The 14,702-nt window shown below is 42.0% G+C and overlaps 1 protein-coding gene across 13 annotated transcripts in view; it reads right to left on the bottom strand.

Annotated features, from left to right (window-relative positions):
• Positions 1–14,702, bottom strand: part of LOC117267257 (RNA-binding protein Musashi homolog 2) — a 311,435-nt gene that overhangs the window by 10,561 nt on the left and 286,172 nt on the right. For 8 of the 13 annotated variants that reach the window (XM_033643047.2, XM_033643054.2, XM_033643040.2 and 5 more), the window contains 2 exons: positions 6,952–7,131; positions 2,803–2,957 (listed from right to left, as the gene is read on the bottom strand). In XM_033643047.2, coding sequence (XP_033498938.1) covers positions 2,803–2,957; positions 6,952–7,131 — 335 coding nt within the window. The remainder of the gene's footprint in view (positions 1–2,802; positions 2,958–6,951; positions 7,132–14,702) is intronic. The other 5 variants (XM_033643109.2, XM_033643101.2, XM_078172246.1 and 2 more) reach the window with 1 other exon arrangement.

Genomic DNA, 14,702 nt, shown 5'->3' with positions numbered 1-14,702 from the left:
CAGTTTGTGCAGTGGGACTGTTTCTGTGGCAAAACCACAAAGCAAGTCACAATTTACCACAAAAGCACAACCATAAATACCATGATGAAAACTCCTGATAAACATGCCTTAAACTCAACTTGAAAAGTACAAGAATAACTGCTAGAATTCCACAAAATGGAGTATTCTTGTACTTTCTGGTTGCCGCAGAAGTAAATTCAATAATGATGTGGACTATAAAGTCTGGAAAGAGTGTCTTCACCCTGTAGTCTTGCAGCGCTTTCTCGCAGTACTAATGGGCTTGTTGTTATTCCACCTCAGTTAAGCCACGCATTAATTAGCTTCTTTCAGAAAGCAGGTGTTATTTTCATAAAGTATACTGTGTCACTCAGTTCAGTCATGTAAAACAGTGCAAACATGCCCCCAACAAGCCTGGTGGTGAGTGGCGGAGCTTGGCCTCGCCGCACCTTGCTAGGGGCCATAAAATTCACATGGTTAAATTTCAGATTAATTATTCAGTGAGGTCCAGGGTGGACCAGCACACGAGCAAAGTAAACAGATCACTGATTGAGTCTTCTTTTGGGGAGTCTAAGCCTCATCCCTTCGTTGACAACAAGGTCCTGAACATGAGATAGAATCTGAGCTTCTGGCTTAATCATTTGATTTGACTGAATTTAGACACTAACATTTGAATATTTGGGTTACACATTACGCAGTGTTTACCTGCTGTTCGACAGGTAACTTAGCAATACTGAAACATTTATAAGATAACTAGATGATGTTGCACTTAAGTCAGACTTGCCAACCATGAGACCTCAAAAACAGGAAGGACATCAAAACCAGTTTCAGGACTTTGTTTTCTGCATTCTGTTGACTTTTAATTATCATTTTTATGTTTTTTTGCCTTTATTAGATAGGACAGGTTGAGCATGAAAGGGGGGAGAGAGAGAGGGGATGACCCAGTTGGGGTAGAGCCCATGGCTGCAGGGACGTGGCCTTTGTACATGGAGTGCCCACTGTACCAGGTGAGCTACTGGATGCCCCCATTCTGTTGACTTACAAAGAATAAAAAAGACAGGTACACTGAATCAGCATTTTTTTGTTTAATACATTGAATTTGGTTTAGTGTTTACTTCATGACCCTGACACTCCAGCCTAGTTCCAGGAGAAGGGAGTGAGGCCAGGCTGTAGGCTTAGCCCAGGCCAGGCACCCAAGGCCAGCTGTCCTCCCTGGACCTCCACACCCCTGGGTCCTGCATGCCTAAGCAGGGGGAATGAGAGGCTCACAGTCTCTAGAACACAGCTGGGTACCCTGTCTCGGTGGAGGAGGGCAAGCTGGGTTCCCACTGGCCACTGAGGCAGCCCTTAAACCCCCGCTAGAGCGTTCCATCTGACTTATGCACAAGTAACGTGGTCAGCAAAGAAACAAAGTGTCCACTGGCCACACCTGGCTCACGCGGGCTCGATGGGCGCCCTTTTCCAGAGGGTTGGAGAAGCAGGAAGAGGGGGGGTCTTAGGGCTTATACAAGCAGTAAATTGCCAGAAACAAGATGTGATAACGAAAAGGAAAAAAGGTGTGAAAATCTATCATAATTTGGGAGGAAACCAGCAAAGGCCAGTAAAAATGGCGAGGGTTGGCAAGTTTGACTTCAGTCGCTGTTGGTAACACTGAGATAGGATGAATGATATAAAAACATGTCTTCACAGAAGAAGTTATCAATATTCACAAATACTGTACATTCATAAAAAAACTCATGTTTTTATCATTGCATAAAACTACATTTTAATGTGTTATAAATGACTTATTAAACGTTAATATACTGCTTATAAATGCTAAATAAGGTAGCCTCTTTATGTCAAGCTTGGTTGAAGTTACACCTCAGACATTTTATAGGCGTTGAGATGATCTCTCCAGGGCTTGGGGTTATAATAAAAGAGGAAACTACATTGTAAATTACATCTCCCCATTTTTATTGAGTGCCACTATCTTGCCAGGTTGTGTCTTCACCGTCACTGGGGCCTTCCAAGCATTTTTGCACTGGCTTCGTTTTTGATTGCAGTGAAAGCAAGAGGCGGGATTATTAACGAGTTGCTGAAACTAAACTGACACACACAGGACAAGACAGAGTACATTCACATAGTCGGACTGAGAACACCTCTTTGTTAGTGTCACCTCTACTAGCCCTGCTATGAGTTGACATGGCAATTGGCAGCTAACTGATCAGCAAGAGGAAAAGTGCAGCAGCACCTGGCTGAGCAACTACACCTGGACAAGGACACCGGGAGAGGCAAAACCTGCTTGGAAGCATTGTCCCTGTGTCGGCGCAACTCAAGCTCTGGGACAGATGGGCTTCTAAAAATAAAGAAAATTTGTTCTGGGAAGGTGACACAGAGTCTGGAGTGAGGTGATTTGTGCAACAGCTAAGGGGAATAAACATTTGCATTTGACACAGATAACTTTGAGAGCTAAGACAGGGTTTACCCTGATGTACAAAGTGCTTATGGGACCTCTGAACCTCAATGACAGTGGGTGGCTCTCTGCTAAGGAATAACCCAAACTCTTAGACTGTACTGACTGGTTGCTTTGCACTCAAATGAATTTAAGGTATTTGCTATAAGGCAGGTGGTGGTTATTTTGATCTAGTTAGTTGAAGAGTCCTATAATTAGTAAGCTCTGCTCCTTGTGATAAAAAGCCTCGTGTTACAGAACATCACAATCAGCGTGCATTGGCTTAGTGTCTAATTTTAGTGGTGGTATTCTGACACAGAGCTGAGCTCAAGGTGCGGTCAGACACGACAGGCGGTCTGCATGTGAGTACTCACTGTGATGCTGGGGCCAAACCCAGAGCCAGGCTGAGGACTAGCAGCACTGATGTAGTTGCCCACAGCTGAATCCTGGCTGCTAGGTCCGTACAGGTCAGCCACGGGCCCTGGACTGTTAGCACCAGGGAAACCTCCGGGCCTTGACGGGTTGGTGCCTGCATACAAACACAACAGGGAGCAGAGCAGATCAGAAACACCCAACAACAATCGGTATGCTTCTTAACTTGCTATGACTCAAAAGGAAACGTTTAAATCAAAAGAACACATTACTGGATTCATGTTTGTCTCCAAGGACTTGCTTATAGCTCATATTACAGATAGTTACTGCTTATTAATTTAATTTGATGGTGCAGGATTTAGGTTTGACATGATTTTTGAAAAACTGAGAGTGAATCCAGTATGATATTCTGAGTATAATCTACATGCTGTGTGTATTATGCATAGGAGTGACATTCACTTTGTATAATCATGCACAACACAAAACAAGCACACTGCTAGAAATACTTCCACCATGCTAATAAACTAGTAAGGTTGCAGTGTCAATGTTGCCATGCATAATGTGAAGGAGTACTTGTAAAACAACATTCACTGCTGAATAAGAAGAGTAACACAGGATTATTATATTACAGATTTCAGATTTTACTGGAGCATTTTGAACCCAGACATTTGAAATATGCTACTTTATGCTTTCCTATATGACCTGTGATTCATAGCAAGCGGCTAAAAATATTCTCCATAATTCCAGCTCTCCAGTCTGCTGCTGTAACTGCTGGTGAGGAATAAGGCAAAATAGGTATGTGAGACAAGAGAAGGAGGCATAAGGGGGAAATATAAAAGCTTGACCCCAGTTCATCTGCAGGTCCAAACTCAGGGGGGATAAAAAAGAAATACTGTACATGACTTACCACCTTTGCCCTGTGAGTAAGAGCAACTCAGACTAATAAAATGTCTTTTGAAAATCTAGATGCCTACTAAAGGCCAATAACACTGGCAACACAGGGAAAAAAACAGTCTGGGAGAAAGAAAAATGCAGTGATCTCTTAACAGCAATCTCCTCTGCTGTCAGCTTCACATAACCCTCCATCTCACCCTCATTCAAAGACAGACTGTGAGAAAAAAAAAAAAAAAAAAAAAACTGTATTAAAAAGAAAAATCTTCCGACCACAGAAAAATGCTCGATCTTGTGTATATATGAGCTTATGATGCCTGAGAGGAAGCCTGTGTAATACAAGAAAAAAAATAGTGCAGTAAATCCAATGTGTTGACAGTGTACAAACTGGATCATTGTCACCATGTTAAACATATCACTGCTTCATCTATCAAAGCTGTATTAGACAGGTTAGGTCCATTAGAAGCACCTGGAAACATACTCTAGATATCCATGTAAAGCACTCTAGAAAAATGAAGCCATCTCACTAAAGACACATCTATTGGAGTTGACACCGCTGTTTAACTTTAAGGACTTCTAACAGTGTGCAGCTAGTGCTCTTATCTTGTCTGCACAGCCCCCAGTAGGCTGGCTTATTATATAATTAAGGATTTTATTCCTATGACTGGTGATTTTTATTAAGAGTGTGTCTCACCCCGCTCCCTGTGAAGCTGACTTTTTAAATGTAGGGGCTGCACTGGCTCTGCATTTGACTTTGGAAGCAAAAAAATCTCAAGTGCAACATGGGTCAGATTGTTGTTCAAAAAAAGAGTCAGCTGTAACAGGAATGATGGCGCTTAGTCTTTCTCATGCTTCAGTTTTTGGTACTTGTGGCGCAGGTACATCTGACTGAAAAGACTGGAGAGAAAATCATTTGATGCTCACAGTGACTTCTGTGTATGAAGTACTTTCAAAGGAAAATGGGAATACCTGAGTGAGAGAATGTCTAACTCTATACAGAACACCGTGTGCTACGTTCCCTGTCCGTGTCTTCCAAGTTGTATTTGCTTCATTTTTTATTTCACTTAACTGTTGTACTGAAGTACAGATGTAGGCAGTGTGCACAAGAAGAGCATTTATTAATGAGATTTGCCTTCAAACTGCATTTATCCTGCTCTCCCTTTCAGGCTCGCAATCTGTGCGGCACAATCTTCATCTTCAGACTTTGAGAGGAGCGGGGCTGCTCACCATAGCATTTGCACAGTAATGACACGATAAATGAAATACGGATAATCTATGACCTATGGCTGGTAATCATCATCATAAAGCACCTAATGTACGCAAAAATCAATTAGACTTCCTGAAAATTATTCATTTCTGCTCTTATCTACTTTAAACAAACATCCAAATACACAGCGCTGTTGAGATTCCATTTACTATAATGTGCTCTCTGATTTTCATATCATCAGCTACAAATATAAAGTCTATTTCACAGACAACAAGCAGATAAATTGTGTTGACTCACTCTGGATTTGAACGTGTCCTGTCAGGTGAGGAAAACCTGTGCTTTACCAACCAAGCAAAACTCAAACAAAACAAGGACACACCAACACAGTCTAAGAAAGTGACTTACAGTAGCTGCTGCTAAGGACACTGAGGTGATATGTACCCTTTCTACTCTTACGTCGACTATAAAGTACAGTAAATTAGCATGCTACAACCAGGCCTCAAAATCAACAGAGATAATGGCGCATAATTGGTGTGTGTATTTGCAGTGATGTAAAGCAGCAGTAATCTTCCCCCTGCGATGCAGCTGTGTATGATATACAACACTTCACACTGCTTAACAGATCTATAGGAAGCTGAGGGTATGGTGGATAATGTCTCTAGTGCTATCACACTTGTACAAGTGTTGCCGCAATGATACTAAAACTGCAGGCCTGCAAGAAACCCTTCAAAAAAATCACATCTGTGCGGTTGCTTCTATGTGTGGTCTTTGCCATTTGCTGAGCTGAAGTTTGTACAGACTGTCTGTAGGAAATGCCAACATCTGCCTGGGGCAGCGGGCCAACACTTTAACCATTAGGGCAAGAGCTGGCCCCTCACTTACACACTCACTGTTTTGGTCCAGAAGGGTGAAAGGACAGCCTCTTTTGTTTTGTATATTTTTGCTATGGTGAAGTGGAGGTGGAGACATATTAGTGCAGGCACCAGACTGAAGAGGCCAGCAGGGCCACGTGAGTCTCCAGAGACAGCAAACCTAACCGCTGTGTGTAGGTCAACACTGTCACCTACAACAAGCAACGACAGCCACATCACATGAAGGCACTCTGCTAAACTAGACCTCCTTCACTCACAGCTGCTTTACATGAAATAAACATTGGTGGTACGTCATGCCAGTGCAAACATCATGAGCATATCATTATCAGAAAAAAAACAAAACAGATACACATACATATGCACTGTAGTATTCCAAAAAGTTCTTAATTCTGAAGACTTCTGTCCGCTCTCAAAGAAATAGCATGAATTTATAATGCATTTTATGCATTGCATGCAGGTATTGAAATGTCAATGTGCGGTATATTTTAGTGGAATCTCTTCCCTGGCTTTTTAAAGCTGTGATTACATAAGGTAGTTAAGAGAGCATCAGAAGAAGCACACAACATGAAAATGTGCTTGTGTTGTAGAGTAATGGCTGCATTATGCAAAAATGTTGTCTTTTAAGTGTTTTACATCGTACAGCATTTCCACTGATTTCCTAGTCAGACTTTTACACACTAATAACACGAGCAATCATTCTTACACTTAAAATACTTAAAGGGCTCAGCTAAAAAAAAAAGAAAAAAAAAAAAAAAAAAGAGACTCTCACTCCCACACTCAACTCGTTCCTTTGCAGCTCAAAATTCACATAAACTTGAGCTGTTAGAGAGGCCAGTGTACTCTCCGACATCATCAGTAGTTATTTTGTTCACATGCAAATGAAGGATTACATTCTGTATGTGTCTGCCCCTTATGTGCAAGCAGGGACTGGAACATAACACAGAGAAACAGAAAATCTACATTAAAAATTGAAAGAAAGGAGGAGGAACATGCAATGCTATTTTGTCAGCAAGATGTGTTTTTATAGTTTTTTTTCTAGAAGGGGGGATTTTTTTCTTTTCTTAACAAAAGCAAGAGAAAATGTATATAAAAAAATAAGATTAGATCATCTGCATGGAATAATGTCATGAATCAAACTGAAAAGTCCAAAAAGTGGATGAGATAGATGCGCATATACAAACCTGGGTTCTTAAATTGATCCGGGCTGTGTAGGTGCTGGAGGGGGGAGTTGCAGGCGGAGGTGGCATGCTCACTGTGCAGCATCTGAGCCGCTTGGGGCCCCAGGGAGCCATAGTCAGCAAAGGAGCAGGGCCCCCCCCTCTGGTCACTGGGCGCAGAGTAAAACCCATAATCGGGGAGGCCTGGGAGATACAGTATAGGGTGGGGAGGGGGAGGGGAGGGGACTCCATCATTGTGGAAAACAACTTTTTTCATTGTCAAAGTCAATGTCCAGATTGTTAAGCATAGCTTGCTGGTGTGTTACACCATTTCTTTTTTTTAAAAAAAAATACATCCTTGAGTTTTGTCTGCTTTAATTGCCCCCCCCTGCCCTCCCTCCCCAGCAGCTCCTACCATGTGGCCAGGCCCCCTTGGCATATGGTCCGTGTTTGATACGCTCAGCTGTATCATATACATTAGCTGTACAAATATGGATACATACTATCTCTCCCTGAAAGGATACAATTACTGTGAGACCCCCTCAGTTATGCTGTGGTTACATGGAATCAGGCAGATGGTAGACGGCAAACTGGAAATGATTTTAGTGGACGAGGGCAGACGGTAAAATTAGGTGAGGCCAACAGAGAATACCGGCAACAGTAATGCTAGACGGCATTGCTGTTTTAAGTTAAAATATTTTAACCTTTTGCTGAATTTACAACCAGATGTTACGTAGCTCCTTCACACAAAGAGAAAGCATGGGCGATTGCAGGACATTACAAGAACAATTAAATAAAATAGTGAATACAAAATAATTTGTTAACAATTCAACACCCCGCCATCACAACATATTGTCATGCGTGTTTTGTTTTACTGTCCTGCCATTTCGTTGGACAGTGCCGTCTATCATCTGCCTGATTCCATGTGAACCCAGCATTACTCTAACACCTTGACTAGATTCAAATGGACCAATAACAATAAATACAAAATAAACAGTAAGGCCACAGCTTTGATATTCTGGATTTTGCACAATTGACCTGTGCCCTCCATATTTTCTTCCAATCATTAAGGAGTGAGATAAAACTGAAGACTCATTAAAACACAGGTCAATACATTTCTCATTTCAAACTCTTCGTCGACACACCTGAAGGAAGCTTTTGTCATTTAGATGAAAAGAAACATTGTGTGCACCAATCAATAATTAATTTAAAGCTTTTTTTTAACCAGTAGCAACAGATGATAAGGTTTTTTATGTGAATGAGATACAGACATTCATGTTTATTGATGATAGGCATTCTGAAGTGCACTAAGTACTCTAAGCACGTCTCAGATTGGCCTCTTCCAATGATTCTCTCTTTGACACAGATGGTGGATTATCAACAGTTTAGAAAATGTCTTTGAGCAATAAGTCGTGCTGGCATTTATTGCTTGTCCTCTTAATCTGAGACAAGCTGCTCATATAAAGAGTGCAATTAAAAGAAACTGCTCCTTCTCACACCTCTTTGATAACAGAGTTAATCTACTCAGGAGGGACTGAGATTGGTGACACCGGCTTTTCCATGCTGGGTTTCCCCTGCTGTGTGTTTGTTTTTTTATTTGGGTCCTGGAGCGAATAGCCATTCAAAGCCACTTCACCTCTACCCATTCAGAGTGAGACAGTCCACTTCTGCCAAATGGAATGTAAGCACCAGCCATGTTTCTCTCCGCCAATGCTTTTTAGCACTCTGATCTCACCACTTGTGGGCTGTCTGCCCACTCATCAAATTATAGGCTCCAAATACGGCAGGCTTCCCACGTACGTCACATAATGCCTGACACATTGAACAAAGCTCAAGAACCAATCATTCCATTTACTTCACTTAGACAAATGTCACAGAACATTGATTGGCCTTGCTAATGAGGAAAACTGGATCAATGGAATAATTATAACAGGGAAAAAACATTTGACAATAGCCCAAAACGTGTTATTGGGAATTCATAAAGAAGCTATTCCAAATATGTCACCAGTTTGGAACAGTGCAGAGACTGAAACCAAACAGGCATTACTTTCCATTTTATAATACTTTCACTATGCTTCATTAATAAATATACAGTATATTACATATATATACGTAAACATCAGCTTAGTAAAAGTGAAGCTGCAGGTGGATATAAGTGACCTTTTCACACATGAAAAGAGAGGATGTGGTGACAGATAATCCTAATACTGATAACAATGGTTGTTACATTTTCATTATCATTGTTATTTAGTAAGTAAATTGTAAGCAAGTTACCCACATTAAGCTGGGCAGACACTGTGTTGTCTTTAATCCTGTATCTTATGTTAACACATTACATGTTTTAATTGGCCTTTCTGCTCAGCCAGATCTGAGATTTTTATACTCGCACTGTACGGATCAATTGACTGGTCACAAGGTGGGCGCCTACACCGAATGTAAACACAGAACCCTCGGTGTTCACTGACAGTTTCAATAAAGTTTAATTATTGATGACTTTGCCCTTAACAATGTTTGCAAAAAGAGAGAAAGGCAATATTACTCTGTACTATTCTTTTGTAAATGAAAGCACAAGACAAGACAAAACAAGAGCTGCAGATGTCTGAAGGATGCAGACATAAATGGTCAGTTCTGCAGCAAAGTTTAGTTTTATTTCACAACAGACTACAGTTTTGGCCACAACATGCAAACTACTACTCCATTAATATCAGATCAAGTCCAGTTTGTAAGAGATCTTTTGACAGCAGCGATATGGAGATTTAGGCCGTAGAGCTGCTCACACTGCAAGGACAGCTGACAACAGATCTTGCAAAAATTCAGCCTGATTAAAAAATTAGTCAGGAGCGACCAGTTCTGGGGTAGAATTGGACTGAACCGGAACGAATCGAGACAGTGTATGTCCAGCTTTGCAAAAAGTCCAAATCTCATAAAGGGTCATTTAAACCAATATCAAATTCCCAAGGACAATCAACATCATGCTAATGCCGTTTACTCTTCAAATCTTTCGACAACCACATAGTCTCACATAGACAGACCTTTCTCCACGGCAACATACAGCCCTAGATTATGGTATGGGGGCACACATAATCATTCTGGTGAAGGGGGTCTAACGCCCTGGGATGTTTGTATTTCTCAAAATGAATCACAATCATCTTGGGCGACGCCAAGCCCAGGATGCAGTAATGGTGCCCTTACAGAAGGCTAGAATGCAGCAAGCTAGCTAAGACAGCCAGGCCAATGGTGGGCCTTTACCAACAGTTACATCCAGTGAGTCAGTCTAACTACCACATATCAGTGCTGTTCTCATCCACTGTTCGTACATACATCTAAAATAGTAATGCATTATAATTCAGATATAACTCACATAATCATGAGCCAGGAGGCTGTGATCATGTGAGTATGCACTAGGGTTGGGTAATTAATTATATATATATATTTTTTATAATTTTATATACTTTATTAATCCCCCAGATTCCCCCACTCCGTTGTCATTAACACACAGGTCCAAAATACACACACATGCACAAACAGGACCTATACATACACAAAGTAGAGAGATGTCAGAGTGAGGGGGGTGCCTTGGTCAGGCGCCCCAAGCAGTTGGGGGGTTGAGTGCACCCCCCCAACTGCTCCTGGAGCATGCCGTAGCTGGGAGTGGCAGTGCCCAGGATGTGAACTGGCACCTCTCCAGCCACCAAGCCACGTTCCGCATTTGGTCCGGATTGGGACTTGAACCGGCGACCCTCCGGTTCCCAACCCAAGTCCCTATGGACTGAGCTACTGCCGCCACTGTTTACATTTGAACTGATACTGCTACTAGTTCTGGTATGCTTTTGCCTCTTGTCTGAAGTTGAACCCAGTGGCACCGTGGGTTTTGAGGCACTTCAGCCTCTTGTTTAAACCCAGCATTCTTACTCAAATGTGCTCACAAGTACCGAACTCTGGCACCGATGTACTGTACGTGAACTGATGCTCAGTACCCAACCCTTCTATGCACTGAAGGCTGTCCTTCCTCATATGAAAGCAAAGGAAGTCAGGTGGTAGTATAAAGAGCAAACAAAGTCTGCGTAGGGAGCCAATGGGGCTGGACGGACGGATCAAACAAACACTGGACTTTGACCCAAGAGACAGTGGTCCATGTCCTGTGTGAAACTAAAAGTCAACACTGAGTTATTTAAAGTCACTTACAAAAGTAACATCTCGTCACATCACATCCTGTTGCATCACAGTACATGTGACGACCCCCAACCACAATTCTTTTCCTAAACCCAATATGACCAGCAGGGGTGCTAATTTTGTAAGACATCATACGAAGCGCTGTATGAAGATACGCTGCAGTGTGCAGTGCTAGGTGTTAGTGAGTGGTGATGTATAATAAAAATATGAACTGCATACTTTGTAGTATTTCTTCTGCTGAGGTGAACTCAAGAGACCTTCCTACATAACATTTGCCAGGTAATGAAATCTGAGACTTTTCCCAGACACTGCATGCCGTAGCATTGTCTGCAGGTGCGGCAGGCTCAGGTAAGAAACTGGCTTTGTCTGCCGGACAGAGGCAGCTGGACGAGAGTACTACTCAGACACTCATGCACAAACATGCGGGCACACATTCTCAAAGCCATATATTTTCATCAGTGGCTATCTGATCTGTTATGCAGGATGAGACTGGGCAGAGTGTGCCCACAGCTGCATTAGTATCACCGATCATATCACTGTGCCTCAGACCTTCCCACTATTAATATTCACACAATCTATCCAGAACAATGGGCCTTTCTTGGACTCCTTTTTTTTCCACTGGCCACTAATTGGATGTAATTACTCATCTACAAAACAAATGAGCGTGCTGAGGTTGCCTTGGAGACTAGATCAGGGGACCCAGCAGTGCGAATCGTTCGCAGGGCTTCATTTATACTGGTAATTATCTCCCCTACCCCCACCCTCTTTCCCTTCTGCCCTCAGTGACCAAAGCTGGCTGCGAGGCGACGGAGAGGGGAGTGTCTTGCAGTCATCTGTTACTGACATCATCGGGGTGGCTCTCTTTAAGTGGATAAATGCCCTGCTCTCGTTCCCACTTTGCCAGGTGACTGCCTTTAAGGAGGAATCACAAACCTTGAAAGTACTGCTGCTCTTTTTCTCGCGAGTTGGAAAATAAAACTAATCACGCTGATGATAAAATATAGCGTCACGCTCCCGGGCCTGTTGGGACTTCAGAATGTGAAAAATATTTTCATAAGTTCGCCAGTGTTCTGCACCAAGTTATCCTCATTTGAAATCCCGGAGAAACTCAACATATTAACTAACACATACACACTTTTAAAGGCCCAATCCGTGATCCAAATGTCAACTTAACAGCAGCCTCACCGGTATAATTAAAAACTCTGCTGGAACTTGCTATTACCTGAAAGTTGATTAACAGGTCTCTTAGTACAGGGATTTACACAAAACAACAACAAAGTCTGTATTTGTGATATTCTGATACTGTTAAAGGTTTGCTGAAAGCTGTTAAAAATGTATTTATCAGCTATATATTGACTTTGAATATTTATAAATATACCTGTCATTCCCACCGTCCACAAACAGGGAATACTGGGAATTAGGGAATATAAAAATCTATTAACATAAGTTATTTTCATTTCTGCAAGGAATAATTTTTCATGCAGTCGCTCCTCCCTTTCCCCCGCGGCACCACTGAGTTTCCTTGGTGGCCATCAAACCACATCACTCTACAGAAGATGTCAATAAACCTGACATGCTGCTTCTCAAATTAGCTTTGAATTTTGGAGCTACCATAATTAGCTTTTCCATTTTCACCAATGTCATTTAAAAATAGCGTGAAAGAAACTAACAGCTCTTTTGCTGTCTAGCCTTGCTTTCACTTTCCATTTGAAATAATCTTTTCTGAATGAATGGCTGAGTAATTAACAGCACTAGACACCCTTTTCAGAGAGCACAGACATTTCATAAATAATACATATTTAATGTCTTGTCATTTTGTGTTCAGAGAAGCTTGGCTAATTAATTTTAACAGATGATTTCTTCTTGCATTTACTCACCCATACTCAGGCCTCTGTTATTTTTTTAACTTTTCATTTTATGCCTGCTTTTCCCTTTTCTTGCTCTTCTTTCCAGTAATGGACAAACTCAACAGAGCTACTGATTTATATTCACCTTCAACTACAGGTGGGGAACGACTGTGGAAAATTACACAGGAAGAGGAAATGTGAGCACTGGATTGTGGGTATAACAGTGTGCAACAGTTTAGTAAATCAGTGCACACTTATTTGCAAATGATTTCAATGCAGATTTCAACCTGTGTGGGCTCTGGCCTAGTTGGGAGTGAAAAAGGGCACTCAGTTATCGACAGTCGGCACAGATTATCCTATCGTGAGCAGGCTCAGAGCTGACAGGCATGGCCTTTTGGCTGAACACATTTTTTCCAAACATGTCTGGTCAGGCTTATGTGGTCTAAATCTAAGACTTACTATGTCTGAAATCTGAGAGTGATAATGGCTAACTCTAATAGAAAGAGTGTAGGGTTTCTTTTTCAAAATTGGGGGGGGGGGGGGGGCATATATTAAAGGAGGGATGTAGGACGTCCTCCATCAGAGAATTCTGAGCATCAAACACTTAATTTCCTGCATTCTGTTGAATTTTTCAGGCACCCAATCCTGCCTTTTCTGGATTAATTTATGGTGTAACTGTCTTAAATTTCTTACAAAATTTCATTTGGTGGCATTAATCTCATAAAGCTGTATAAAATGCTGTCATGCATTACTCAAAAAAATTTATGCAATTTTCCTCTGCATGTTACAAAAATAAAAACAAAAGTTTTAATGTTTGCAAAAATGTCCCTTCAAAATAAATGTGCAAATGAAAGAGATATTCCTGTCCTGATTAGGACGGATACAGCACATACTGTATTTCATTACTGCATCTACACGACTACAAAATGCTTTGCTCCCTTCAGTAAGTTTTCTTTGGAGAGTGTGTTACGTGTGCAGCCCCTGGAGGGCAGAGTGGTGATGTCCCTAAAGGCCTGTGCCTGTAACCTCAGAGCATCTGCTACCCACAGCTGTGAGAGCCACTGCTTCGTGGCGGAGGCGCAAAGGGACACTTTGCCCTCCCCGATGTGTCACATCTTTCCCTGGGCCTCAGACAAAAACCCAAGCAGGATGGGCTTGGCATGCCTGCTCATGTTATTTTGCACCAAATACATGTAAAGCGCCTCTGGCCTCGGAGCTGAGCTCGACAGATTAGCATCTGGGACAAATGGACCTGAGCTCACCAAGAGCCAGATTGATTAAGACCAGTGCACACAGCCAATCCCGGTCTCCTCTCAGGCACTGCTGAAGATCACAGAGCTTGTTGGGAGGAAATTGATAGTGATCTTAATTTGGAAATGTCTGTCACATGAGTTTCCTTCTTTTCGTTGGCAAAGAAAAAAGAGGTGGGAGAAGAAGTGAGATGAGCAAAAGAGAGAAAAGAACAAAGCAGAGCAACTAACTCGAGAGCAATGGGCTTTTAAAAATGTGAACACCATCCTGAGTCCCAATAAAACTGGCAGACATCTCTGCAATCTAATTTCTGCCCACAGCCACCTCTATTTCAGTTTTGAACACCTGAGTCAAGTCAGACATACTGTACATAGCAAGTACCCAGACCTCTAAAAGCAGCTGAATGGGGCTTTGTGTACACTGCAGGTAGAGCCGAGATCTGAGACTGACATTTGAGCTTTGCAGAAAGCTCAGAGGGACTCAGGAAAACACTCAACCAGAGTA

The sequence above is a fragment of the Epinephelus lanceolatus genome, chromosome 11, assembly GCF_041903045.1.
Source record: "Epinephelus lanceolatus isolate andai-2023 chromosome 11, ASM4190304v1, whole genome shotgun sequence".
NCBI classification, from domain to species: domain Eukaryota; kingdom Metazoa; phylum Chordata; class Actinopteri; order Perciformes; family Serranidae; genus Epinephelus; species Epinephelus lanceolatus.
The sequence above is the reverse complement of the archived record's forward strand: the minus strand, read 5'-3'. Positions and strand labels throughout refer to the sequence as shown.